Source organism: Asterias amurensis, chromosome 5 (genome assembly GCF_032118995.1).
Source record: "Asterias amurensis chromosome 5, ASM3211899v1".
Taxonomy (NCBI): Eukaryota; Metazoa; Echinodermata; class Asteroidea; order Forcipulatida; family Asteriidae; genus Asterias; species Asterias amurensis.
In genome coordinates, this window is record NC_092652.1 from 7,772,319 (window position 1) to 7,799,279 (window position 26,961).

The following is a 26,961-nucleotide window of genomic DNA, read 5'->3' on the forward strand; positions in this document are numbered from 1 at the left end:
CCCCACTTGGCTATAGCGATGCTGCATACTCCTCAGGAGATGACACAGGACCCCAGTGAACAGGGGTGATAAATTGTGCATATTATAGAGGCATGGCAAGGCGGTAACATTGACCGCTAATACATTGTGGTTTTGTTTGTACACATTTTGTTTTATCGATCAAAAAGCATGACCCGGGTTTGTTTGATGTCCAACAAAGTCGATCTTCTGTTCGAAGATTAACGATCGTATGTTCTAAGATGGAGGTTTCTACAAATTACACAATCCCTTGTACAGCACTCCGTCTTTCTGATATGATATTATTGGCTCCACTGAGTTTAGCTAGGTGAAATTGTGTGTCCTATATCACAGAGCGTGGCCACGTTTTGTTTTCGTTAAAAAAAAAAAAACATTCTGTTCGAACATTTCATACCGATCGTATGTTCTAAGATGGAGGTCTCTGAAATTACACGTTCCCCTCCCCTAACACGCTGTTCTGCTAAAACACGTTGAGGGCTCCACAGCGTTCAGACGTCTATCCGATAGTGTCGCAAGGCGTTCGTAGACATAGTGCATCATACGCCGTATTAATAGAGACGTGGTATACGTGCACGGTGAGTCTTGCCTCATCATCAGATGCCTTCTGCATCTCAACTCATTATTCAAATTCAATCAGTGGTGGGCCTACCGGCCACGGACACACTGACACACAGCCTGCTGCATAGACTCACATAGACACAAGCCATGAGTAATGGAAGGTTGAGATTGCCAGTAAACACACAGAACGCAATCGATCACTGAGGAATGGACGCGACAGCGCGGAGTAAAAACACTCTCCTCCATGGTGTTTTCGGGGTAGTATCGAACAACAGACGATTATTGTGAATTCCCGCGTGCACATCTTTTATTTTAAACAACTGGCCATCGTAGGGTGGCTAGTGGTTGTCTTTTGTGTTTTGACGCGGCGAGACCTTCAGAGGGAAAATGGCTCGCACGGTGACTAGGAAACACACTGCTATGTATTCACCGTCTTCGTACTTCAAACAGAAAGGTAAAAGGCTGGTTTTTGATCTTCTTGTGTTTTCTAATCATACCATATTCTTATTACTTTTTTTTAAATAGAGGCAAGAACCTACCACACAGGGTCTATACTGCAACCCACAGCTTCCTGTACCGATAACGAATTTTAACCAAATTTGCCGGATGTTCACTTAAAAATATGATAGTCGTAATAGGCTGCATATATGTATTACCTTCTTGTGTTATCTAACAAGCATACGTGATTCTTAGTACATTTTTGTTTGTAGAGGTAACGACCTACCACACAGTGTATATACTGCAACTTGTAGCTTCATACCTTAATAAAATAATAATTTGAACCGATTCGAGAAATATAATTGTAACAAAATTCGCCGGACGTTCACTTGAAATTATGATAATCACAAAAGGCCGTTTTATTATCTTCTTGCGTAATCTATTCATACGAGATTATAAGTGATTTCTTTTCGTAGAGGCAAGAACCTACCACACATTGTTTATCTGCAACTCAGTACAGCTTGATATCGTACTTGAATTTGAACCTATCCGAATACGGTAGTAGTAACTAAATTCGCATGATGCTCACTTGGAAATATGATAATCGCAAAATGTTGTTTTGTTATCTTATTGTGTAATCTAACCATACGAGATTATAAGTACTTTCTTTAAGTAGAGGTAATAACCTACGCATAGGGTCAACACAACCCATTAGCTTGAAAAAATTGTAACAAAATTTGCCGGATATTGACTAATATGATAATCGTACAAATACTGTTGTCTTCTTGATGTGCTATCTAAAATCGGATTCTTAGTACTTGGTTTTAGTAGAGGTATCAGGGTATACTGCAACACACAACTTCACGTAAGCCTAATAGTGAACAGAATTTTACCCGATTCGAGAAAAGAAATTGCATGATGTTCACTTTAAACATTATGATAAACTTGGGAAGGAAATTGTGAATAACGATGAAAGATTGTGTTATGCTTTTTAAACCGCAAGGCCAAGACTATATGCGCAAGCCGTCAATACGGTTTCTCTAACTTTTATGAATATGATAATGTTGCCTATTATATTTCGAAAGGACACAATATTTTGCGGGAGAATGGTTTCAATCACGCGAATTACTCTTCTCAGATTTTTTTATTAAAAGCTCATGTGCGTTTTGTATATTGCTATATTTATAGGCCTACATAAATGCACCTGTGCAAGCCTGTGTGCTTCGTTTTCGAAGGGCAAGGAAACCAATGTATTTTCTTCTCGGTAGAGGGCAACCTGTGAAGAAATTGTACATTGTTATAATGGGACATCTCAATGGTACCAAGGCAATGCCCATGCAGGAGCGTGGAGGCAACGCCTGCATTGACTTTGTCTATGTATCGGGCAGGATGTGGTTTTAGTAGACATGTTTATTTTCTGCAGTTATTATATGTGGTTTTAATTTCTCCAGAATCATTATGAAAATTCAAAACGAACGCTTTCACTGCTTGAAATATATATTAAAAAAAACGCTTGGGTTTTGACACTAGCTGAGTATACCCCACCGCGGTATTTATATTCAGGCATAAAAACATTGCTGTTCAAAAATTGGTCCATTCGTTGTTCTTCTATTAAAGGCAGTGGACACTATTGGTAAATGTCAAAGACCAGTCTACTCACTTGGTGTATATCAACATATGCATAAAATAACAAACCTGTGAAAATTTGAGCTCGATTGGTCTTCGGAGTTGTGAGATAACTATGAAAGAAAAAACACCCTTGTCACACAAAGTTATGTGCTTTTAGATGCTTGATTTCGAGACCTCAAATTCTAAACTTGAGGTACTTCCTACAAAACGTAGGCTTTTCCTGCCGAAAATAAACTCGAAACTGCATCATACTAAGCATTTTGCGTAACCAGAGGGGGCGGGGCGGCAGCACCTCGGCACCTTCTCAATGGCATGTTATTTATTTTATTTTATGTTAATTCTTCGGACAAAAAAAGCAAAACAATAAAACATGCACAGGCCGTCCAGGGAAGGGCAAAAGTCAAAAAAAAAATGTGCCCTCCCCGACCTAGCTCATAAAAAATACACATTTAAATAATATACATTGGGTGCGTTCGTTTAGCTTCCCTGGGTCGACCCCGGTGTGGGGCGGTTTTATCTTCCAGGACGAACGTGGGTAATTATCTGCACACGTTCTTCCTGGGGAAAAAAACCGTCACACACCGGGGTCGACCCAGGGAAGCTAAAGGAACGCACCCATACAACATTCTAAAATTGCAGCAACAATTTCAACAAAAGATGGCAAGTATAAAGCAAAACACAAACGATAACACTAACATAATCTTGCCCCCGCCCCCCCCCCCCGAATTACCTCTGGACCCACGCCTCTGCCACTTAGTAATTTCACCTCCGATTATAATATGACCGGAACGACAGGAACCTTTGTGTTTGTACACAGGGTATCTCTTCACTTATAGTACTTGTACAGTAGACCGGAATGAGAGGAAACCTACGCTCGTTTATATGCTAAGTGGTCGACACTGTTCAATTTAGATCTACATGTAGATTATACCGGAACGACAGGAACCAACGGTCGTGTACACTGTTCGTTTCCCCAATAGTACACTAATGTGTAAGAAGATGCAAAGTGCGGTGCAATACTTTGTCTTCATCTTTTCCGACTCGTCTTCCGACATTGTCTTCCGACTTGTCTTCATCTAGCACGTTGTCTCACACAGTACATATTATAATGTTGTTCTTCTTATTGTGGCATTCATGGGATATAAGTGTCACACTTTACAGTACTTTGCTTTTGATACCACAATGTTGCTGTAAACAAAAAAAACATTTCATGAGCCTCTATTTTCATTTTCTATATCATTTCATGATAAAGAATTACAATTACCTATTTAGTAACTATCCTAATTGTGCGTTTTCTGCATGCTTAGTCAACCATGCAGTCCAATCGAGTTTAATTCTCTTAATGGTAAGCACTGAGGCAGTTTCTGCCACTCATCGCCCTCATGACCTCCCTGGGTTTCTGCTGGTGGATGAATTTTATATGAAATGATCTGTACACGTTTGGTTTTTGATCCTCTTCAAATCTGTTTATTCTGATAAATGTAGGTATTTATACACGTGAACTACTTCACCCTGTAATTGGTGTGAAAATACGTTTCGCCGTGAAATTAGAGCTCAAGGTGAATTCAGAGCAAATTCACGGCTTCTACAATAAAACTAACATGTGGAATTTTCTGTTCAAAAGGTGGTCGCGTTTTATAGACATCGCAGAAACTCCAGAGTTAATATTTTTACTGTAGTTTGTCCATAAACGCAGTACTTCGAAGTGACATGATTCTCAAAATGAAATTATAAAATATACAAGTGCTGTATTTTCTTTTTTTACTGACATTAATGTTCAGTGTTAATAATGATAGCAGTTCTGGCAAAAGGATAATGAGATGATTTGGCCTTTTTTTCATCAATAACGCACATATCAGAAGGGGGTTAGTGTTAAAAACGTCAAAAGCACAATATTGCATAATAAACAAACATAATTGTTATAAACAAGTATAAATGCATTCCCATTAAAACACTTTCGCTCAAACTTTCACACAAGTAGCTATTTAAAAACGGATCTTCCCTCACACAGATTGGATGAACGAATCAATACCCGATTTTCTTTGCGCCTCCGATAGATTCCATCATCAAAGTCATGTATCGTATTAAAGCCATTTGGGCACTTTCTTAACAGAACATAAAATTAAAAGTTCACAGATTTACAAATAACTTTACTTTTTGAGAAAATTACAAAACAAGTATCAATTCTCGATATCGAGAATAACGGATTAATTTTAAACACATGTCACGACCCGGCGAAACGTGCGGAAACAAGGATGTTTTTTTATGTTATTTTCTTCCGACTCCAAAGACCGATTGAGTCTAAATTTTCACAGGTTTGTTGTTTTATATATAAGTTGTGATACACGAAGTTTGAGCCTTTGGACAATACTGTTTACCGGTGTTGTGCGATTGCATAAAAAAAAAAAAAAAAAAAAAAAACTTCTTTAAATTGAACCAAGTCTTCTGCTACTCCTTGATATTGCGTCTATAGTCCAGAGGCTTCTTATTTTTTTTTTTTTTATATATATATTTTTTTTGTGATTGAACACAATACGCCATGAGCCTCACAGAGTCTTCTCGCAATCAATTATAACAAGGTTGAGCGCACCCCTTTGTAAAATATTGCAAAAATAATTAATAATGCATCTTTTCCCGCTCCCGTATCAATATTGAACTTCCGTATGAACGAAAACTGTGAATGGTTTTATTCATCGGACCTGAACCTTTCCATCGGAACCACTTATCAATTAATATTCTTCAGCTTGTTTGAGGACAAAACACTTTTGTGTTGTGGTTTTTTATTGATATTATCATTTTAATTCCCGTGGTACAAAAGGAAGTACACATTGTAATTGGCATTGTATAGAAAGCGTCAATAAGTCTATGTATTATAAGAAGACGACGAGGTTCTTAAAAGCCATGGTTGAATACAAAATGCAAGCAGAGGTTCTTAAAGTCTCCCTATATTAAACGGTCCTAAAAAAAGGGTCTGTAAAGGGACTATGTTGCGGGTCAGTGTTGCCTCTTTTTATTTTTACGAGCTAGCGTTTAAAACGGGAAGCTACTTGTTTGGTAATCACTAATGTCATGAAAATAATTGTCGTATATCAGTGATCATGAAACAAAAGTTATTTTAGCATGTCAGAACGTATTTTCCAGTGACATTGTTTTACTCATTCTCAAAAACTACTGCACCTAAGCAAGTAATATTTTCAGGGAAGCTTTCTACCATTATTATCTTTAAACGGTCCAAGTTTAATGTAAATCTGTGGACTTTGTGTTTTGTATTACAAAAAGTACCAAAATCCTTTAATGAATAACAAACTTAATTGGTTAAAAGCAGTACAAACAACTTTTGAAATTTTTAATTGTTTTGAGACCATTTCTCCTCTAGTAGATGTGGTTATGGAAAAAGCGACCACATTTTGAAGTGAAATTTGCACGGGTTAGTTTAATTGCATGGTATATGAATTAAAACAATTACATATTTTCTGGCCACGTCAATCCACAACATCTGCATGCAAAACACGGACCCCTATATAGGTAATTTCCGACTCAGTCGGGTTATTTCTGAACCAATGTGTGTTTAAGGTCATGTTTTGTAAATAGTGGAGTCGACTTACATCTGATTTGTTTTTAGGTTTTTAAGTTGCTCGCGAATAATACTTGCGAATAATAACGACAGGCAAACCAATGTCAAGTGCATGATATCCGCATTCAAAATGATGGTGAATTGTCAAATACCAAAATGGGGTCTATCGTGAAATTTGTGTACACCAATTTATATCTTGAGATTCGAAAGATTTGTATTTCCCCCGTGGCTGTCCCGGGCATTTTGGACGTAACTTACTTGCCATCATCAGAGAAAATACAGTTTGTTTAGCTGTCACCCAACAATACAATTGACCATGAAGCTATAATTACGATAGCTATATGAAATGATGAGCTTCACATCCCGGGCAGGAAAAATAACACACTTTATCATAGTATGGTTTGCGGTAACACCATGTAATGAAAATATGCAATTGAGTTGGGGTGGTTCTGAGTGGTTCTGAATAGAAACATGGGTTTCAACTCGACTTTTCAATTATACTCTGTGGGTGATCGTCCACTAAAGAATGCAGAATACATCATTATAATGAATTATCAATATAATGGTGTGTAATACAACGCTGTAACTTGATCAAGACGTGTATAGTTTGTACAATGCATGTGACATGTTTGAGTTTAGCAGATCACAATACGGGTCATTAGCTCGACTGACAAGAGGGTTATGATAGGCGACAAGAGGGTAATTTTGTAGGCGTTGTTGAGAAGAGGGAATGATGACAGTCAATTGTTATGATTGTCAGTTTTGAATCGAAATGGATAAGCCGCACAATTTTGTAGGTTTTTATTAGACTTGATTCATGTCCCGTTCTTGTTTCAGTGCGCAACATAGCAAACAAGCCGTACTACAGTGCGCGCTCGCCGTCAAATTGTGGTCCTGAGCAAGCGGAACAGGTTGGGGAATGCAGCTACTGGCGATGGCATGGGGTTGGGACTTGAGACGAGTCTAGATTAATATGAACCGTGTCTGAATTAGGTGTGTTCTGGGTGTATGATCGGGAGTCAATTTAACCCTTGGGCAAACAACAGTCCGATCATTATGTCTTTTCAAATGGCACACTTACATAAAGACATTCACAGGCACTGGACACTGTTGGGTATTACTAGTATACAAAAAACCTTAATAGCATAACCAATTACTTGCCAACGAGCAAATGGAGAGCTGTTGTGTGAAACGATTCCCTCTAAAACAAAACAACCAAGGGGGTGTGTTTTGCATATAATTGCAATCTAACAGTTGGCATTAGATGTTGAATTTGGTAACAACATCTGTCAGCACGATTGAATGTTTGCTAACATTGTGGCCGCCCAGGCTAGCTAGTATGTTTTCTTTTAAACAAAAGACATGTCCGTTCCAACAATCCTGTCAAATGGTACCATTGTAATTAGCTAATTAGTTGCTAATGCTGTGGCTATTTGCCACAAGACTAGATATATTGCCATGGCAATTTAGGCCCGTGGCCATTAAGGCATGGCTAAATCATAACAGTGACAAATAATTAATTTGTAATGCGCTGTTAACACGACAACCATCATGCATAAACGTGTTTCGTTTGCTGTAGCATGGTTATGGCACCTCTACTGGTTGAGCCAAAAATGAGGTTGACCGGGAATGGTGACTTGGTTTGAATAAACATACTGACATTCAACAATTCAGTAAACCATTAATTTAACTAGCCTTCTCTCCTGCTTTCTGGGGGGGGGGGGCGCGGAAGAAATTGAACTTTCTTTAGTTATTTTTGTATTGTTATTACTATTATATTTTTGTATGTACTCACTTTGCAAGCTGTCCATGGAATACTTTTGAAAACAAAATGTTAAGTAAGCATTCAATTAAGCTGTGTAGCTAGATTCAGTGAAGATATTTAAGGAACACGTTGTCTTGGATCTGACGAGTTGGTCTATAAAAAGCGTTTGCAACCGCAAAATGCATATGGTTGGAAAGATGTTTTAAAAGTAAAATAACATGATCCACACAAATTTGCCTCGAAATTGCGAGGTTTTTCATTTACTGTGGGAATTAACACGGTCGGCCATCTATGGGAGTCAAAATGTTGACTCCCGTAATGGCCGACCGTGTTAGTCGACGAGGTAAAAGGAAAACCGTGCAATTTCGAGGCATGTTTGTGTGGATCATTGTATTCTCTTTTTACAACATCTTTCTACCCATGTGCATTTTATAACAAACGGTTACAAACGCTTTTCAAAGACCAACTCGACCGATCCAATGCAACGTGTTCCTTTAATATCAGTATGGACAGCTACACACCTGATCGTGCTTTCAATAAAACCGGCATAACTTCTCTAAGAAATGATCAGTGTGTTTCAATCTTCTTCATTTTCAGACAAAGCAGGACAGAATGATTGTTTAATGCGTGCTTCCATGGGGGTTTGTGTGTCAGTTATTGTTTTGTTTATAAGTCATAAATATCGGTCAACTGCTTTTTGACTCACACTGTATGGTTGTATGTAGACAGCAGTCTCAAAATGGCGGGCGACGTATGAGTTGGAACAATTCAATCAAAGCCGTTTGGTCTAAAAGGCGCGTCAATAGAAAATCTCAATGTAAGTATTCAAGCAGTGTGTAATCAATGTGAAGGCCGTCAAGCTTAATCAGCTGATTAAAGATCATTGCTCGTAGAACCTAGACCTCACCAATCAACACTAATCAATAACCATAAAAAAGCTCCCTTCTTTCAAAGGCTAACACGTTTTTCATATTCGTGCTGATTTGAGATTTTGAATCTAAGATAAAGTACATCATCTGATTTGAGATTTTGATTCTAAGATAAAGTACATCATCGAGCTCAAATACTACTGCTCGTAAAGATGTAATAGATCATCAGTTTAATAAACACTTACTAATCAATATCCATAAAAAGAAATTGTTTCCACATAGGTTGCCCGTTCACGCACGCTGATTTTAAAATAAGATACATCAAAATACTTCGCACTGAAAACTGCCGTATATGACCGGCGGATTACGGGTTTTATCAGCTGCAGGCCAGGGGGCCTGACTTATTTTGGGGTCCACGACCCGGAAACAGTTTTTAAACAAGGACGCTATTCTAACTCGGACTATGCGTCACTTTTAACCCATTTCTGTATCATCTTGACACAGACTCTGGGTCATAATTGACCTTTTAAAGGGTAATGTTGACCCAGAAGTGTTTCAGGCCCCACAGGACCTCAAAATCGGATCAATTCTAAGCTGAAATTTGAAAGAGTACCGGCAAAAAAAGATCGCTTCAGCAAAAATCTTTACTGAGTAGCTATAGCACAAAATGTGCAGAGTTTGTGTCGATACAATAACGCCAGGCAACTGCGATGTTGTCTAACGGAATGCATTAACCAATCAATAAAAGTCCATACAGAAGCATAAAGAAGCAGCAAGAGAAAGCTGTTATGGCAGGTGCTTGTCAACTCACGCGTTAAATTTCTAATGGTTTTCCGTTTCCACCTAAAAATTTCCGTGGCAGGCCTTTTGTTATAAATCATGCATTCACAAAGTACTAGACAGCCACTTTGAAGGGGACAACTAAGTGAATAAGACAAAATAAGAAGGGCCTATAACGGTATTTCAATCACAATAAACACAATTTCTTCCGGCCATTAAATATCTTTTCCATGAAGTTTTGTGTTTCCCTAAGAACAATCGTTGTTGTTAGCGTCAATATTCATATTTTCAAATTCATTTGGATTACAACATAAACATAAATGAAAGTGTTACATAGGTTTTCCTTCCGTTTTTTGTGTGTTTTTTTTTTTTTTTTTTTTTTTTTACTATTAACTGAGCACGGGTAGTTTCGAAACCATGGTCCAATTTCATAAATAGAGCTGCTTGAGCAGACAATAGACCTTTCTTTTGCAACGTCACAGCCCGAGTTTTTGCCAACCCAGATTGGAAAACTATGGAAAGCCATAAGTGCAAATCAAGAAAAGATCGCTATTTTTTGTAACAATGTTACAAAATTTGTTAATTTTGTTCAAAAACAAAACAACTAATTATGAGAGGTATTTTATTTAATTGAAAGTTTGCAGAAAACGTTGAATTTTGTTGAAACATCTGTTTTTACGATTGAGTGTTTTACTAACATTCGGCCGACCATGCCAACCAATGCGGTTTGTTTATCAACAAAAGAAAGGTCTATATTGATAAACAATGCTAAGCAGAGAAATTAGCAGGATACCATTCACAAGTTGTACAGGTGACATGGTTGGAAATCTGGTAAGCAAAATGTTGGTTGTCCTCAGCTACACTCTGTGGTTTAGCAGCTCAATGAAACGTGTCCGTGTTGATAGTTGTGCTAGTATGGTCCCCTGTGTTCATCTGCAAGGTTACATACGGTACCGATACATACAGGTAAAGGCCAAATAATTTCAATAACTCGAAGTGAAAAGGCCTTCAATTTCTTGTCTATGATTGGTCAGCTCTGAATTGACGCAGTTAGGCTACGCCAGTTAACTGTACTTTCGAGCGTCTACTTCATGATGGGTCACTGTGTGCATATTAACAGTAATGTTGTTAAATAAATTAATGTGTACGATGTATTATAAGAATAGTCTACACCTTGCAGGCGGGCAAGGTACGTATGAGTCGATATTAGAGCCCCGAAGTGTGACGTCATCGTTAAGCTTCCCTGGGTCACTCGGGTGAGCCCCTGACAAGAGCTAATCGAACAATCACACTCGCCCTCTCGTGGTGACGGCATGCACCTCAGGTCACCCCCAAGTGACCCACTCCACAAGCAGGGCACTGGGGGCTGACCCAGGTGAGCCCGTCAAAGCTATTTAACCGTACCGGGGCAGACCGGGGTCGACCCATGGAAGCTAAACGAACGCACCCACTGGGTGCGTTCGTTGAGCTTCCCTGAATCGACCCCGGTGTGTGGCGGTTTAAAGAAAACGCCACACACCGGGGTCGACCCGGGGAAGCTAATCGAACACACCATATGGTTGCACACACTTGTTGTGCTTCGTTTACGGGACGTGCAGACGTATAGTACTGCGGTATACGCCTCTCTTAATATGTATGAGTGACGTTATAATTCTTGCCCAGGCGTATGGTCCGTTTTAGCAGCAACGACATGTTAAGCTTTCAACAATGTTTTCCCGCCACGCACATTGTCAATATTGTATCAGGTGAAAAATCAAGAAGAAAGCTGTTTTTGCTCCCCCAATTTAATATGCAAATATTTGTATCATTAAGACAGGAGGCGATGCGAAATAGCAATTAGTTCTTCATGCCACTGTATTACAAACCGACATGTTGTCATTCCGTGGCATAAGGTCACTTAGCTACGGTCTCTAAGCTGTCACCGTTCGCTAGTGTATTAACAACTCAGTCCTTGATCTATAAATGTCAGAAAAATTAAGTTGCGGGGATATGCCGTTTGCATTTCGTGACAGCATGCCTCAAAAAAAAAATTCTTTTGGCATTGTCGTAACTCAATATGTGTACAATACAAACATGTTATAAACGGAAGACGAAATATTGTCCTTGAAAAATAATGTGTAGTCATTTTTGACAGTGCCTAAATGCAGCGTGTGGTTGAGTTTTTAATGTCACTGTTACAGTTTGAGATGGATCTGACGCAAAGGGAAGGTATACATTTGGTAATTATCTCTTAAAATTAATGGCATTACAGATGTTTGGTTATGAAAGTACAACAGTTTGGTTATGAGAGTATAACCATTTTGAAAATCATTTACTTCGAAGTAATGTGGTAACGTAAAAAGATATCAGTTGTTATTCCCGCAAAATTGAACACGGGAAACGTTACTGTCAGTAACGTTTCTCATAATGGTGTTTTTCTATGACGGATTATTTTTCCTGCGTGGACACATTCGGTCCGGGGACACATTCGGTCCGGCTTTTCGGTGATATCTCAAAAACGCGACCACCTTTTTAAATGAAAATGTTCACATTGTTTGGTTTTGTTGTAGTCTACATGTATATTTATATAGGACCAAATAGTCGATCGAACGGTTCAAAAACACAAAAGGTATATCTTGCCTTTAAAAAACACTTGCTTTTTGTTAAAGGCAGTGGACACCATTGGTAATTACTCAAAAATTTTATTAGCATAAAACTTTACTTGGTAATGAGTAATGGGGAGAGGTTGGTGGTAAAACAAATTGTGAGAAACGGCTCCCTCTGAAGGGACATAGTTTTCGAGAAAGAGGTATTTTTCCACGAATTTGATTTCGAGACCTCAAGTTTAGAAATTGACGACCGATTGAGCTCAAGTTTTCACAGGTTTGTTATTTTATGTATATGTTGAGATACACCAAGTGAGAAGACTGGTCTTTGACAATTACCAATAGTGTCCACTGTCTTTAAAGTCGTTCAAAAACACAATTATTCACCTTCACAGCAGAACTTCGGCGTTTGCGCGATAAGGGAGAATGGTGATCGTAAGACCAGAATTCGGTGGTTAGTTACAGAACCATATAATTGGGTCTTGAACTGCAAATAAAACATGTATTTTAAGCGATGACGTAATGAAGTAATCGAGACACAACATGCAATGTACGATGTTATCAGTTGAACTGCAAAGTAACGTGGATAAAGAACACGTAATAATACAGACAACATTGTGCTCATGACAACCAATTATCAGCAAAGCTTGTTTATCAGATTGACCGTTATAGAAAATGAAAGAATTTAGTAAACTTCGCAACGAAACGGATGCATTATAAAACATCTGCGACCATGACGGGTTGATTTGTTGGCGTGATGCCCATAAAGAACAGTATATCACTATAAATTAATATGATATGCAATTGCTTCATGAGATATATGAAGGGGACAAGACTATCGCAACTTTATCATGTTTAAAACAATGAGTGACGTCAGGGATAGTCTCTCATCACCGGGAGAGATCAGGGGTGCGTTTTCGCGGACGTAACCAATACATGTTTCGATTTTACTCGCAATGGGTTGATCACTGACCGTAGATCGAAACAGTAATTTACTAAGACCGCGAAAACGCACCGAAGTGGTTTGTGAATGTTTAAAGGCAGTGGAATCTATTGGTAATTACTCAAAATAATTATTAGCAAAAAAACTTACTTGGTAACGAGTGATAGGAGAGGTTGATATTATAAAACATTGTGAGAAACAGCTCCCTCTGAAGTAACGTAGTTTTCCTCCTTTCTTAATGAGATCAATATTTACATATTCACTTTGTTAGAGCAAACCCAATTCCCTTCTTGATTTTTTACCAACAATCATGCGAATCACGCGGTGTTGACCTAACGCTTAGCGGGAAAACATTGTTGAAAGGTGTAAGTAGCCGCTGTGAAAATAGGTTTGATTGACAGCGATAATTTTGTTAACGTGGTTGCCAATATCGCAACACGATAAAGCAGTCGATTTGGCGCCCTCAACTGTATACCGGGGATCAATACACCGTCAATGTCGCTAAATAGGACTACTAGATGGTCCAGTCTAGCTTCGCTCGTCCCCAGCGCCTTGCTTTAACCAAAGGCGCTGGAATGGGCAAACGTATCATGCACTGTCATTGGTTTAATAATGCGCAGTCCCATCATGCATCGCACTCGCAATACACCATATTTCTATGCACTGTACGCATGACGTACTTCCTGAACAAGAATCTGTGCATGCGATTAGCCCATCCCAGTGGTCCTGGATAGACTGGCCGCTGGGGCCGATCGTAACAGTCTAGCCTGAACATCTGACGTCACAATTTGAGGGTATTGAATAACGCCAGAGAGTGGCCGCTAGCGTAGGTCAATCCCCGTCAATCTTCACCTTTCACCTAGATTCATAATATGCAGACGACCAATGAGCCGACCGCACGTGCAGCTGCACTAAGTTCACATCGGACCAACGAAACGCATTTGAAAAAAAGCTCAAACATCACTACATACTCATCCAATGAAATTGTTGTTGTATCTAATTAAATCGCTGATTATGAAAAGCAAGAATGTCTTTATGATAGTGGATGAAGACAGGGGACCAGTCTAGGTCCAGTCTAGTGCAACATGTTGTACAATGATGAGATTGACTCACACAATGGGTGCGTTCGATTTGCGTTCGGAACCAGTTGCACATTCATTCATCGATCACACAACATTGGCTATCGTTTTGTTCTTGTTTAAGAAAGTTGATATCGATCGTCTGTTCTAAAAGATGGAGTTTTTTTTTTTAATTACACAAGCTGAGACACAACACAATGCATGATTAAATCCGATAGCCCCGGGCGCCGAAAACATTTTACTCCATCCGTAGCAAGACAGTGGCAAAACATCTGACGATCTGGCAACGTGTTTTTGAAGTCACGTTGCAATCCAGAGCTTTATTTGGCAACGAAGTCCCAGGTGTTAATCACGCCAGCATCTCAAGTCTCGAGGGAAGATTGCCATTTTAATCGTTATCTGGTCCTCGTATAAAAGGTGCAGTATGTCATGTCTGCTCGCTAGTTCGCAAGCTGTAACCCAACCGGTAGATATCTGTCGAGATCATGCAGCCATTTGCATCCTTCTGCCTATTCAAGTGAGCTGCAAATAAAAACATCACGCAGACAACATGAGAGGTAGAAGGAAACTTATTTCTTCACAGAAGCGCTGCTATCCGGACGAGTGGAATCGAAAATCCGACGGTGAGGAAACAAAAACAAGAGTTACACAGCAACTAACATAATTATTCATCGACCTATAAGCCCATCTTGACCATCAGTTCCCGCCTTCGCATTGCAGTGATAGCAAAAACAGGGTCCAGCATTCTCCTGAAAGCGATCTACGGCTGATTTCACGAAACGCTAGGATTAACCCTAGCTCGAGTAGGACGAGTGTTAACCCGTCCTAAACTCAAATGAGTTCAATGCGTCACACATCTTCAGAAAGGGAACTTTACTCGTTCTAAAATCCTAAGTTAAGTTGAGTTTGGTGAAGTCGACAGCAAAGAATACTGATCGAAACGTTGAATCGTTAACCACCGATTCTTTTCAGAACCAATGTTATTCGAAATGTAAATAAGGCGATCGTTAAAAATCCGATTTTATCTATTAAAATTAGTCCTCCAAACCCTCGTAAATTTAACATATGAATTATCTACTTTGTTTCTTGTTGGGTTTTTTTTTCAGTTACGAGAGCGGCCCGTTCTGCCGTGTTGATACTACGCCGAGGGGCTATCTCGCTGGGTGCGCTCATAGTCAGGCTCGTCGGCCTGCTGACGTACCTCAATGTTCTACCGCACCTTGCCAATATACTCAAACCCAGTCGACAATTCAGAAGGAAGACCTACGAGTACAGTGACTTTGTGACGTACTTGCCTGGATTCAGGGACAGGGTTGTCCAATTCATCAGCACAGGTAGGTGTACCCAAAGAAATGCGTCACTTAATAATTAATGGTACTTTTCCACTTAAAGGCAGTGGACACTATTGGTAATTACTCAAAATAATGACCAGCATAAGCCTTTCTTGATTACTTTCTTGAGTAATGGGGAGAGGTTGATAGTACAAAACAATGTGAGAAACAGCTCCCTCTAAAGTGACGAAGTTTTCGAGAACAACTTTCATCGAATTTGATTTCGAGTTATTTTATGCATAATATGTTGAGATACACCAACTGTGAAGACTAGTCTTCGACAATTACCAACAGTGTCCACTGTCTTTAAGCAACAAAGCGCCTCGACAAAGCGACAGTCCAACTTTGAAAGATAATCCACAATTCCATGAAACAATCACATTATAATACAGATGAGTCTTTTAAAAGCAGTTGATTTAACTCTCCGTGTAGCTTGTGTGAATGGTGAAGGTGATTGGAGTCACCTCCACACAATGAGGAGTGGTCATACAAGGCACTCGAGCTCTAGAGACGATGCAAAGCTCAGCCAAACCCAGGGCTCGATTCATCAAAGATGAGTTGTCAGCCTTACCTAAGTGATTTGTGTTGTAATTTATATCACACTTAGCTTTTAGCAGTTTAATACACCTTTTGGTAAAATAGAGCTAAGGGAATATACTATTTTCTTCCTTTTGAAGCCTATCGGGTGCCACAGCCCCCCCCCCCTTTTTTCTTCTCATAAGCAAACAACTTTAAAAAAAATATATACCTGCGTCGGGGATAAACAATTTTGTTTTTACCGATGTGTTTAGGAACTATTTTCGGTACTTTCATGAGTTCTGTGAAAAACAAAATCCACAGGCCAAGGAAACTCCAGGGCTAATTAGATTGGTTTCCTTAGTACGTACAGAGCGTATTGCATGAGCAAGGAAGATAAAGCTTGAAAGACTTTAGTGGAACTATTTGTCGTCACGCGAATACACAAGAAAAGCAAAACGGCAATGTCAATTTTTTTCTGTTTTGGAGGAGTTCGTATAGTAGGTTAAAGTCTTGGACGATTATGAACAAACTATGGCAAATTTTTTGTTTGAATAATTCGTAGTTAGTAAATACAAATGCACTGTCAAATCAAGTTTAATTTAGTTCGGATTTAGTAGTTTGTGTCTGTTTTGTTAACAGAATCAGCTAATAAGAAGCGTGTACTCCGCTGGGTCTGGCAGGTATGTCCCAGTCTTCAACACGTGACCGATCTATCCAGCCAATGGTGTGACGGCATCGCTTTGTGTGTACTCCTCAACGCCGTGGTGCCCGGCACGTGTCCGAGACATGACCTCCTCAGACCAGACCACTCCGTTAATAACTGCCGTCTAGCGGTCCGGCTGGTCCAACGAAATCTCGGGATACGCCAGGTAAGGGTCAGAGTTACCCCCGGAGAACGCTCCATGTTCCATTTCCCGCAGAATTTTGTTCGGGCCCAATTTTAAAGAGCTGCTTAAAGGAACACATTGCCCTTGATCGGTCGAGTTGGTCCATGAAAAGCGTTTGAAACCATTTTGATATCAAAGCGTGGTTAGAAAAATAGTTTAAAAGTAGAATATAATGATCCACACAATTGCCTCGAATTTGCGAGGTTTTCCTTTTACTTTGCGAACTAACATGGTCGGCCATTTTATAGAGTCAAAAACCTGACTCCACAACATGTAGGGCCGTATTAAATTCACGACATACAAGGAAAACAATACAATTTCGATGCATATTGTGTGGTAGCCTTGCTCAAGGCAGTCGAATTATTCACTCCGAAAAAAGACCGCCGCTGTATAAAAACCCACCCGTATTCACTGTGCGTAAAACCCACCCGTATTCACTGTGCGTAACATCACACGACACGATGCCCCCGTACACTATCCGCATCCCATGCGGAGGCCGTCAGGCCGACAGCCTTGTAGGATCTGTGTTTAAGCCACTGACCTCATTACTATAATAAGCGAGGAGTTCCCACGGTCAGCTCATTACCATAATGCCCGCGAAAGACGAGACATGTTTACCTCACACACCACCACCACGGACGCATGATAGGGTCCAAAGGTCGTGATAAGGGAAGTGCGTGATTGGACGTCAAAATGAATAATTCATTTGCCTCACATCCTGTGTTGTCTAATAGGTCTGACGAACGATATACATATTCATGAGCTGCATACTAGCATATCATAGAGCCCCCCAATTTCGTCCACTATTGGAATTTTTTCAATACAACACATTAAAACGGGAAGATACAGATCCGACAAGGCTGTCGGCCTGACGGCCTCCGCATGCGGTTAGTGGTGTACGAGTGCGATGACTTGTGTGAACAGTATTCGTGCGATGTGACAGTGTGTATACGGGTGGGTCATTCGGTGTGATCGCACACACCATGCACAGGGTATACGGCGGGTGGGTTTACAGCTGCGTCTTTTCGGAGCGAATAATGCGACTGCCTTGAGCAAGGCTAATTGTGTGGGTCATTATATTCTAGTTTCAAACATCTTTCTAACCAAATGCATTTTATAACAAACGGTTTTAATAGACCAACTCGACCGATTCAAGGCAACGTGTCCCTTTAAAGGCACTGGACATATATTGATTGTCAACGACCAGTATTCTCAATTGTTGTTTCTTAACGTATGCATAAAATAACAACCCTGTCACATGGCACCAGTCACAAACTGTACATGTATAATGTATTGTCCGTTACTTTTGGGCTGAGCTACTTGTTATGCTAAAGCAATATCAAATTGGTCAATGCAATGCTCACAGTTCTCAAGAATTCCGCGGTAAGCAGAGCCATTCAAATGACGCCCTTCTGTACACGTGAACATGATTTTTTTTAAAATTAAGCCAAGCAGCTCCTTCATTGGACACTTTTAAATCTTTACTTTAAACCCGTCTATTTTGTCGATCTGGTTATCACTTAGAAACTTCCGTTTTTAGCACTCTTTAACATTGTTTAACTAGTATTATTGGTATAGGTTAGCTTAACAAAAATTATTTCCACTATTTTTAATTTTACTTTTTGCATTTCTTTTTCATCGAGCTTCCAATCCAAGTTGTTAGATTGATTTTCCCTTTACGTTTTGCACGTGGAAAACTCATGCTCATAATAAAGGTGTACAGATTAATCTGATAATGTACGCGTGTCTTCAAATGTCTTGCCTTTGTCAAAAAGTTTGTCTTTTTTAAAAACAACGTTTTGTTCGTTTGTTCAAGTCTACGTCCCTCGAGGCTGAATATTGTTTGATAGAAAAGAGGCATTCATGCGAATGCTAATACAGGCAGGAGAACAGGAAGAAGGGGAAAAAAGAACAGCATTGGGGAAAGGTTCGTCCATAATCGTCTAAGCATGTCTCTTTACATCAACTACAAACTCGTCCAAAAACGAAACCAAACTGGACCCCGCCTTTTTTGTACTCCCTTCGTGTTCGCGAGACGTCAAATAAGCCCTCTCGAAACCAAGGTTTCGGCTGCAGGCTACGTCCACTCTGAGGGGCCAAGCTAGCCTGGGCTGAATCTTGAGCCGAAGCCGTATCCATCCACTAATTACAGATTTGTCCTTGTCTGATCGTGCCCGAGAATAACTCGACAGAATGGGCTATGGGAAGAATGTTGGGGTAAAAGAGACTAATAAGGACTTAAGAAAGAAAGAACAATAACATTAACATATTTAATCAAAGAAGTGGAGATGGGCAGGTCATCTAGCTTAAAGAGTGGCATGCATAACAACCAATTGGACACCATGAAACCGAAAAAGGACGGAGACAAAACAAAAGCTAGTGAAATTACATATAGATGTTCATGTACATAATAGGGGCATTGCTTGGCAACAGACAGCGCAGGATGGAGTGAAATTGAGGATTAGTGAAGAAGCTTTTCTACTGCAGCAGTGGAGTGAAATGGGCTCGAAAGAACGAAATATTTATTTGGCAGGAGAAGTTCACTAGAACATAATCTACCTAGCACGTAGATGGTGTTACTGCAAACCAAATAATTATATTTCTTTGGTTTGTTAGTAAGTGTTGTCTTACTAATGTAATTTTGTATTAAAACATTTTTTCTTTTATATTACAGCCAATCATGCCAGAAGAAATGGGTGATCCTAAGAAAATAAGCGAGAAGAAGATGATGCAGTACATCAACAGTATCCGCTACGCAAGCTACATCCCCGTGGAGGAACCAGAGACACCCATCAAGCTGCCGGATATAGGGAAACAAATCGAACTTAACACGGACAACGAGTGCACGGCCAGTGGTAGTGGCCTCGTGGTGGCTGTCATCGACAAGAGGGCCCGGTTTAACATCACTACGCAGACTTACATCTCCAAGAATCTCTACGTCGAGATCACCGGACCGAACAGAGAGAAGGTCCGCCGGAAGATCTTGACGTCAAAGATTGTGCGAGGGGCCCTGGTGAACGCGAATGCCAGTCAGTCGAGTAAAGACGAACCGGCCCCCGATGAGGATGGACCACCCGAGCCGATACCTCTGGACTATCAAGTCATCAAGCCCGGGTTGTATCAGGTCAACTACATACCGAGGAGTCTGGGGATCTACCAAGTGAAGATAACGTGGGGCGGGGAGCACATTAAGAACAGCCCGTTCAAAGTCCGCTCCACTACGGCCAAGAACATCGAGCAGACGACGGTGAAGGGTGTCGTCAAGGCGGTTTCGTTCCAGGAAGAGCAAGATACAGAGCACGACGGAGCAGAGGCGGTCACCGGACAGAATGACACTGAGGGGGATGCGATCAAATGCCGGCGCCAGTCTCTTGTCAGGCAGCCTCATATATCCACCATACGAGACTCTTACGAGAGCACGAGCACGTCGCCGTTCAGCAGCATGTGCAGCAGTATGGTCAGCAGCATGGATCACAGCATCGATAACACCTCTGATGTTTTCCTACCCAACCACGGACACGCTCACTCTGCCGGGAACCATCCGTTCTTCATGTCCCGCCACGGTTCATCTGTAAGCACGGCCTCTTCCCGGAGTGGATCTATACTGAGCAGGAGCAGCTCCATCATGTACAGTACGGACCGACCTCCCACCGTGAAGACCAGACGGAAGGTCATCCGTAGAATCATCAAAGGTGCCGGTGGGACTGAAGAGGTGACCTACCCGAACGTCCGGAGCTCCTCCCAGTTATCCTCATCTCAGATGTCCAGCATGGCGAGTTCTCCTTCGATCTCAACGTCCATGAGTATTGACGACCGCTCGCCCAAATTCAGTACTTCTTCCTCCTCGTCTGGCGCTAGCTCGTCTCGCGCCATCAATCCGTCCGCGATCAGGACAGTGCCTCCAACAGACAAGTACGCTGACCACATGTCAAAGATCATCATGGGCAAAGCCCTCAACGAGATAGCCAAGCAGGTCGCCATGAATCTAAATTCGAACCGCCAAACAAAAGACAATAAAGAGCGTGTGATGGGAGAGGTTTTAACCGTCAAGAGGACTTCGGAAACTCCAAATGACTCAAGTTGCCAGTTGGAATCCCAGTCGGAATCCCAGTTGAAAGCCAAAACCGAGAGTCCGAGTTCATGTGTGGTAGGTGCAACAGCTGAAACCGGCAACAAGAAAGACATGACACGCAATCAACCCGAGAATAAGGAGAAGTCTGCCGACCTTGATAATTACCTTCAGACTAGAAAACAGTTTCTGCGGGAGATCGGGAGTGGAGTTCGACCATGTGAGTCAACGCAATCAGTGGGAGGTGTGATGAGCACCGCTGCGCCAGGGGGAGGGTCCAGTGCGGGTAACACCACCAGCGTCTCCACCAGTGTCAAATCCACAGAAACGACACCGGCACATCCACGGAGGATCCACAAGAAACGAAAAGAGGACAAAGCAACCCAATGCACGGCACAGGACATTAAGACTGCGACGGGTTGGGTCAGTCGACGGAATGTGTACCGGAACGCGCACGTTAACAACAGGCAAAAGGACAGCAACGGGGACAGTGCTTTGGGTGAGAGTGAAGGGTCTGTTGCGAACTCGTCAAGCGAGAAGGAAACGGCCAAGACCCAGTCTAGCAAACTTAGTCGAGTACAATCTGAAGTTGTACAGCACACACAAGGTCCGACTCACTTACGGGGGGCGGTAGAGAGCAGTTCACGCCCTGTCGACAGCGAGCCGCACGGAAGGTTCAGCATTGGTAGCGGACCGGTCCAAAGGCGTGGACGGTCCGGGACGCACTCCAGCCATGGAAGGCAGTCTACCTTCGACAGTGGATTTTCAGATGAAAACGGACACTTGACGGGCCATGAGAGCAGACGCAATACAGATGAAATGCGAAGCAGGATAATAGCTGGTCTCAAGAGCAACGGGAAGAAAGAAGAAAACCTGTCTCTGATTACTCAGTCTGCACCCCTGATGCAAGTTGATCGTGGTGTGGACATAACCACAAATAAAAGCAAGATTACATATGAGGGGCAGGCTAAAGTGAATGAAATCACAACAAAACAGCAAAACTCAAGTGAACAATTCCACGGTATTAACCAAACTCACGCAATGGAATGTTTGACTACAATTCCAGCAAATTCAAATCGTTGTTTACCAACATCTCCACAAGAGATGAATGATTCTTCGAGTCCCGAGAATGAAAATGACGACTCGGTCTCTCGGCAATTCTTAACGGTCGAATGTAACGGCTGCCAGGACAGCTCCACCGCGCCGACACCAGGAGGCTCGTCCGTTGGAAACATCTCAACCCCCGAAGACGAGGACGCCTCCGCAGAGAGCAAATCCAACACCAGTAGTGACATACCGGAGGAGAACAAAAGCCCCCAACAGTTCGGCGAACCCTCGGTCATAGAAACCCCTTACACGGAGGATAGCGAGACCCTGGATGCGATGCTGCGCACCCTCGAGAACGACCCGGAGTACTCCACCAGAGAGTTCCTCCGGAAGTACCGGCCCGTGTTGGGGGACGAGTTGGGAATACTTGCCCAGTTACCGGAGGCAGAACAACCCTCACAGCAGGAGTCGCTCCGAGAGGTGGCGAGTTACCACAAAGACGAGTCGTCTACGAAGGAGGGTAGCTTGACCACGCCGAGTCAACCCATACCGGAGAGGTGTCATGCTTCGGGTGTGGGACTCTACAACGGCATCGTGGGTGACAAGAACAACTTTCAGGTAAGACAATGGTGTATTCTCTCTTTCCTTTTTTTTTCAAAGGGCCTTGTCACGCGAAAAAGGCAACAGACTACTTTAGTAGAATATGATTTTATTTTCAAACAATGTCTCACAATCCCCAAGATTAATAATGTGGACTTTTAAATATGAATTGCTTTCCTTCATGGGGGATTGCCTTGAACGGATTGCCTGGTGTGACACCCGTACACTGTCAAGCCATATAACTATAGGCTATAGTCGAAACGTTGAGACCTCACTACGCGGCATTTAAGTCAATGACGAGAAGACCCCTCTATCCACTCAAGCGAAAGTTATAGTCTCGGAACTGATTTCATACCTTCCTCCAAGGTATAGTTTTAATAAGAGGGACATAAGCGGCAGTAGAATGCATAACAAGACAAGTGTCTGAACAACGATAAATTTGCATCTGGGATAAATAAAATATTCGTTTTGGTTTAAGCACTGTACCTACTCAGTACTTTCCCGAGCTAGGTGGAAAAAAAATCCCAGGCATATTACTTGGCTGAGATTCGAACCGACGATATTTTCAATTCTAGAGCCGTTTCATACCAACTAGACCATGCACCGAGATTGCCCGTTGGCTAGGGGTCATTATATAAATTGATAACTTATTATGGACACATCAAAATTGAGAATATTTATGACGGTGTCAAAAATTTATAAGAAACACTATACAGAGCATGCTCTGATCCACAAACAGAAACGTGCCTATGCTGCCGATAAAATAATGGAGGTGTGTGTGTGTGTTGGGGGGGGGGGGGGTAGTTGTGTGTTCAACAGGCAGCGCTTTGATTGCACTATTACCAAGTAGTTTAAAGGCACTGGGCACACATTTGGTAATGGTCAAAGACATGCAGTATTCTCACTTGGTGTATCCTAAAATTATGCATAAAAATAACAACTCTGAGGAAATTTTGAATCAATACTATTGGTCATAAGAGAATAATGTATAAGAGTGAGATAATTGAGTGAACAATAATTGTATCTCTCTCAAAAGCTACGTTACTTCAGAGGGAACCGTTTATCAACAGCTCTCCATTGCTCGTTACCAAATAAGATGCTTACATTTATTATAAGTAATGACCAATAGCCCCAGTGAATTTAAAAACAAAGAACATACAAAACATAATGAACAACCCTTGTCTGATGAACGGAAAACCAAACAAATCATCCCATGTTGTTACAAGTCAGCTAGCGGATTAAATAAATAGTACAAGTGAGTTTCCACGGCAGTAATCGGGCAGCTTGGCTTGACGGTGATTTGCATAATGCAAGTTGACTTCTGGACTATAATATGCCTTAATTTGATGACTGAAACTTGTTACTGTGGCAACGTTTTGCACTCTCAACTGAGTATACAGTCCATATACATATGGTGTGTTTACAGTACGTGCACACAAATCTGTGTTGCACATTATATACAAAAATACATCATGATAGCGGCCATGTAGATTGTTGTATATGATTTATTTTGTGCGGTACCCGGAAAACAAATTATGATCTCAAATTGTTTGGGCGACAAAAGCAGCATGTTTTCGTTGTTTAAATCCTTAATGAAATAGCTGCCAGATATTTTTGGAAAGGCAGTGGCCAGTTACAATGTTCTCATGGCTCGTACTGCTGCGTGCGTCACTGTTTAAATTTGATTTGTAGAAAATGAAAAATTGAGAGTGACATGATACATTTTAACGTGTTTTTGATAATTCTGCTTTTTGCTTTCAAACTCGGTTTGTTTTTGTGACGAAAAACCTCCGAAGTAACCCTATGTTTGATATAGAAAAAACACTTAGTGGTTGAACCGACCCGAGATTTGACTATTCATAATATTATATGCAATATTATATTGTTTTTGTGAAGAGAAAACCTCACCTCTTTACCTATTTTTAATGAAGAATATTTGTTTACACTAAGTGTTGTTCCTCTACTAATCAGCGCTTGAAATTGTTTACAAGAAAATAAAACCACGCCAGTTCATTTTACTATTGAGACGAGTTTAGACAATGTTAAATTTTCATCAAACATAGGTTTGTTTTTGTGAAGTAAAAACTTACCATCTCGAGCTATGTTTGAGGCAAAAAACTTGTGTACACTAAGTGTTTTCCCTTTACTAATTAGTGCTTTGAAATGTCTACAAGAAACTAAAAACACGTCAGTTCAGTTTACTCCAGAGACGCGTTTTGAAAATGTTAAATTTTACTTTCAACACATGGTTTGTTTTTGTGAAGGAAAACCTCCATCTCGCGCTATGTCTGAGGCAGACAACTTGTGTACATGTACACTAAGTGTTTTTCCTCTACTTGGTGCTTTGAAATGTCTACAAGAAACTAAAAACACGTCAGTTCAGTTTACTCCAGAGACGCGTTTAGAAAATGTTAAATACTTTACTTTCAACACATGGTTTGTGTTTGTGAAGGAGAACCTCCATCTCGAGCTATGTCTGAGGCAGAAAACCTGTTTACACTAAGTGTTTTTCCTCTATACTAATTAGTGCTCTAAATTGTTGACCAAACCGCGTCAGATCGGTTACTCCAAAGCCCAAAACAACATGTTTCGTATTTTATTCTAACAAAGTTACGTGTTCGAAAATAACGGGGGATTAACCTTATTTACGAAATCTACCATAATGAACAGAATTCCGTTCGTCCCATGGTAGGTGACATTATGCATCATTAATCATTTCATATCCCCCACCCCCTTTCTCTTGAGTCATCATTAGTCTAATTGGAAACAAAACAATACAAGTTTTTTGTAGAGATCAAATTATTTTATGACTACGCTTCGTGCGTTTCTGACAATGGGTGAAAATTGCTCGCTACAAAATGTGTTTTTGTAGCATCTCATTTCTAGTGAACGCTGTTATCCATTAAAGGGACGTGTTGCCTTGCATCGGCGAGTTGGTCTATAAAAGACGCTTGTAACCGTTGTTATGAAATAGATTATGTTTACAAAGATGTTGGAAAAGTAGAATACAATAATCAACACAAATAAGCCTATCTCTCGAAATTGCAGGGTCTTCTGAAATTGCAGGTTTTTCCTTTTACTCCACACAAAATGGCAACGTATCTCTGTAATAACAGGGCAGCGCACGATCATAACAAAGACACACATCCAAAAGAAGTGGTTTCCATGAAACTATTTAAAGTTGTTGGTATTGTTCTAATTGTATTTTAAAGGTTACCTAACCTTCCATATCGTCAATTTTACGATAGACACGCCATACAGCCAATCTGTGAAAAATTGATTCGCGTCCAAAACTACAAGACCAAAACTTATATTGTACGTACACGATAATTTATCTTGTACGTACACGATAAGAGATATAGTTTTGGTATTTTAATAATAATAACATTTATACAGCGCCTTTTAATCATGTTGACGTGATGTAGGGCGCTGAACATTGGCACAGTAACAAACTAGGCAAGTACAGCTGTATGGACAAACTCAAAACTAAGAAACATAATTATAACAACAAGTGAAAAATTCCTCTATATTGCGGCGGCAGTACGCTTCCGTTAGACATAAACCCTCACTGCATGCACGGATATTTTAAACAACATGTTTGTCATTAACGTTTTTTCTTTTCTTTTTCTTTCCAGGTACGCACAATATCAGCCGGTGACGGCTCACTGAGTGTGACCATCCGTGGACCCCGCCCCCACACGGTCAACGAGACTAATGTTGTCTACACAGGTGATGATCTCTATGAGGTCATCTATGACGTCAGTCTGGCCGGGTTTTATGTTATATCAGTTAAATGGGCCGAAAAACACATTCCAGACAGTCCGTTCATAGTTAAAATTACATTTTGAGATAAGTATGCAAAACTATAAATATAATTACGTATACAAATCGCATTGCAATGGTATTGGGAAATGAAGCGACACCATTATTTTACACCGAAATGACTAGTCACGTGGTTTTGTGATAATTTTACTGGAATTATAAAAATAACGGATTGCAATGAACCAAAAGGTACATACATTTTTTTGTGTTGAAAAATATATTTTCAAGAAAACGTGTGTGTAATGCTTCCAGCTAAAACTCAAGACATTACGTAAAAGACATTGGAATTTTGTGAAGGGCGGCAGGGAAGAGGGTTTCACTTGTTTGTCTACAGAAATATTGTTTGGTATCTTCAACTTTTTTTTTTTTTACTTGAAATTATATTCTGATACATAATAGTGTAATTTGTCAAAAATATAAAATTATTTTGTAGAATTTATGCCACAAG

At 40.7% G+C, this 26,961-nt stretch overlaps 1 protein-coding gene across 1 annotated transcript; it reads left to right on the forward strand.

The window, feature by feature from the left end:
- The first annotated feature begins 963 nt into the window (after nt 1-963).
- LOC139937510 (uncharacterized) lies at nt 964-26,961 on the forward strand. The gene is made up of 5 exons (XM_071932673.1): nt 964-1,030; nt 15,345-15,572; nt 16,728-16,957; nt 19,650-22,709; nt 26,327-26,961. Exons 1-5 carry the CDS (start codon nt 964-966, stop codon nt 26,537-26,539), a joined length of 3,798 nt encoding a protein of 1,265 aa, XP_071788774.1. The 3' UTR covers nt 26,540-26,961.

Bases quoted from the DNA above. Each gene is read 5' to 3' on its own strand.
- LOC139937510 (XM_071932673.1), top strand. From the start codon at position 964: ATGGCTCGCACGGTGACTAGGAAACACACTGCTATGTATTCACCGTCT. The intron at 15,573-16,727 runs GTAGGTGTACCC...TTTTGTTAACAG, and splicing joins TGTCCAATTCATCAGCACAG to AATCAGCTAATAAGAAGCGT. The intron at 16,958-19,649 runs GTAAGGGTCAGA...TTTATATTACAG, and splicing joins GAAATCTCGGGATACGCCAG to CCAATCATGCCAGAAGAAAT.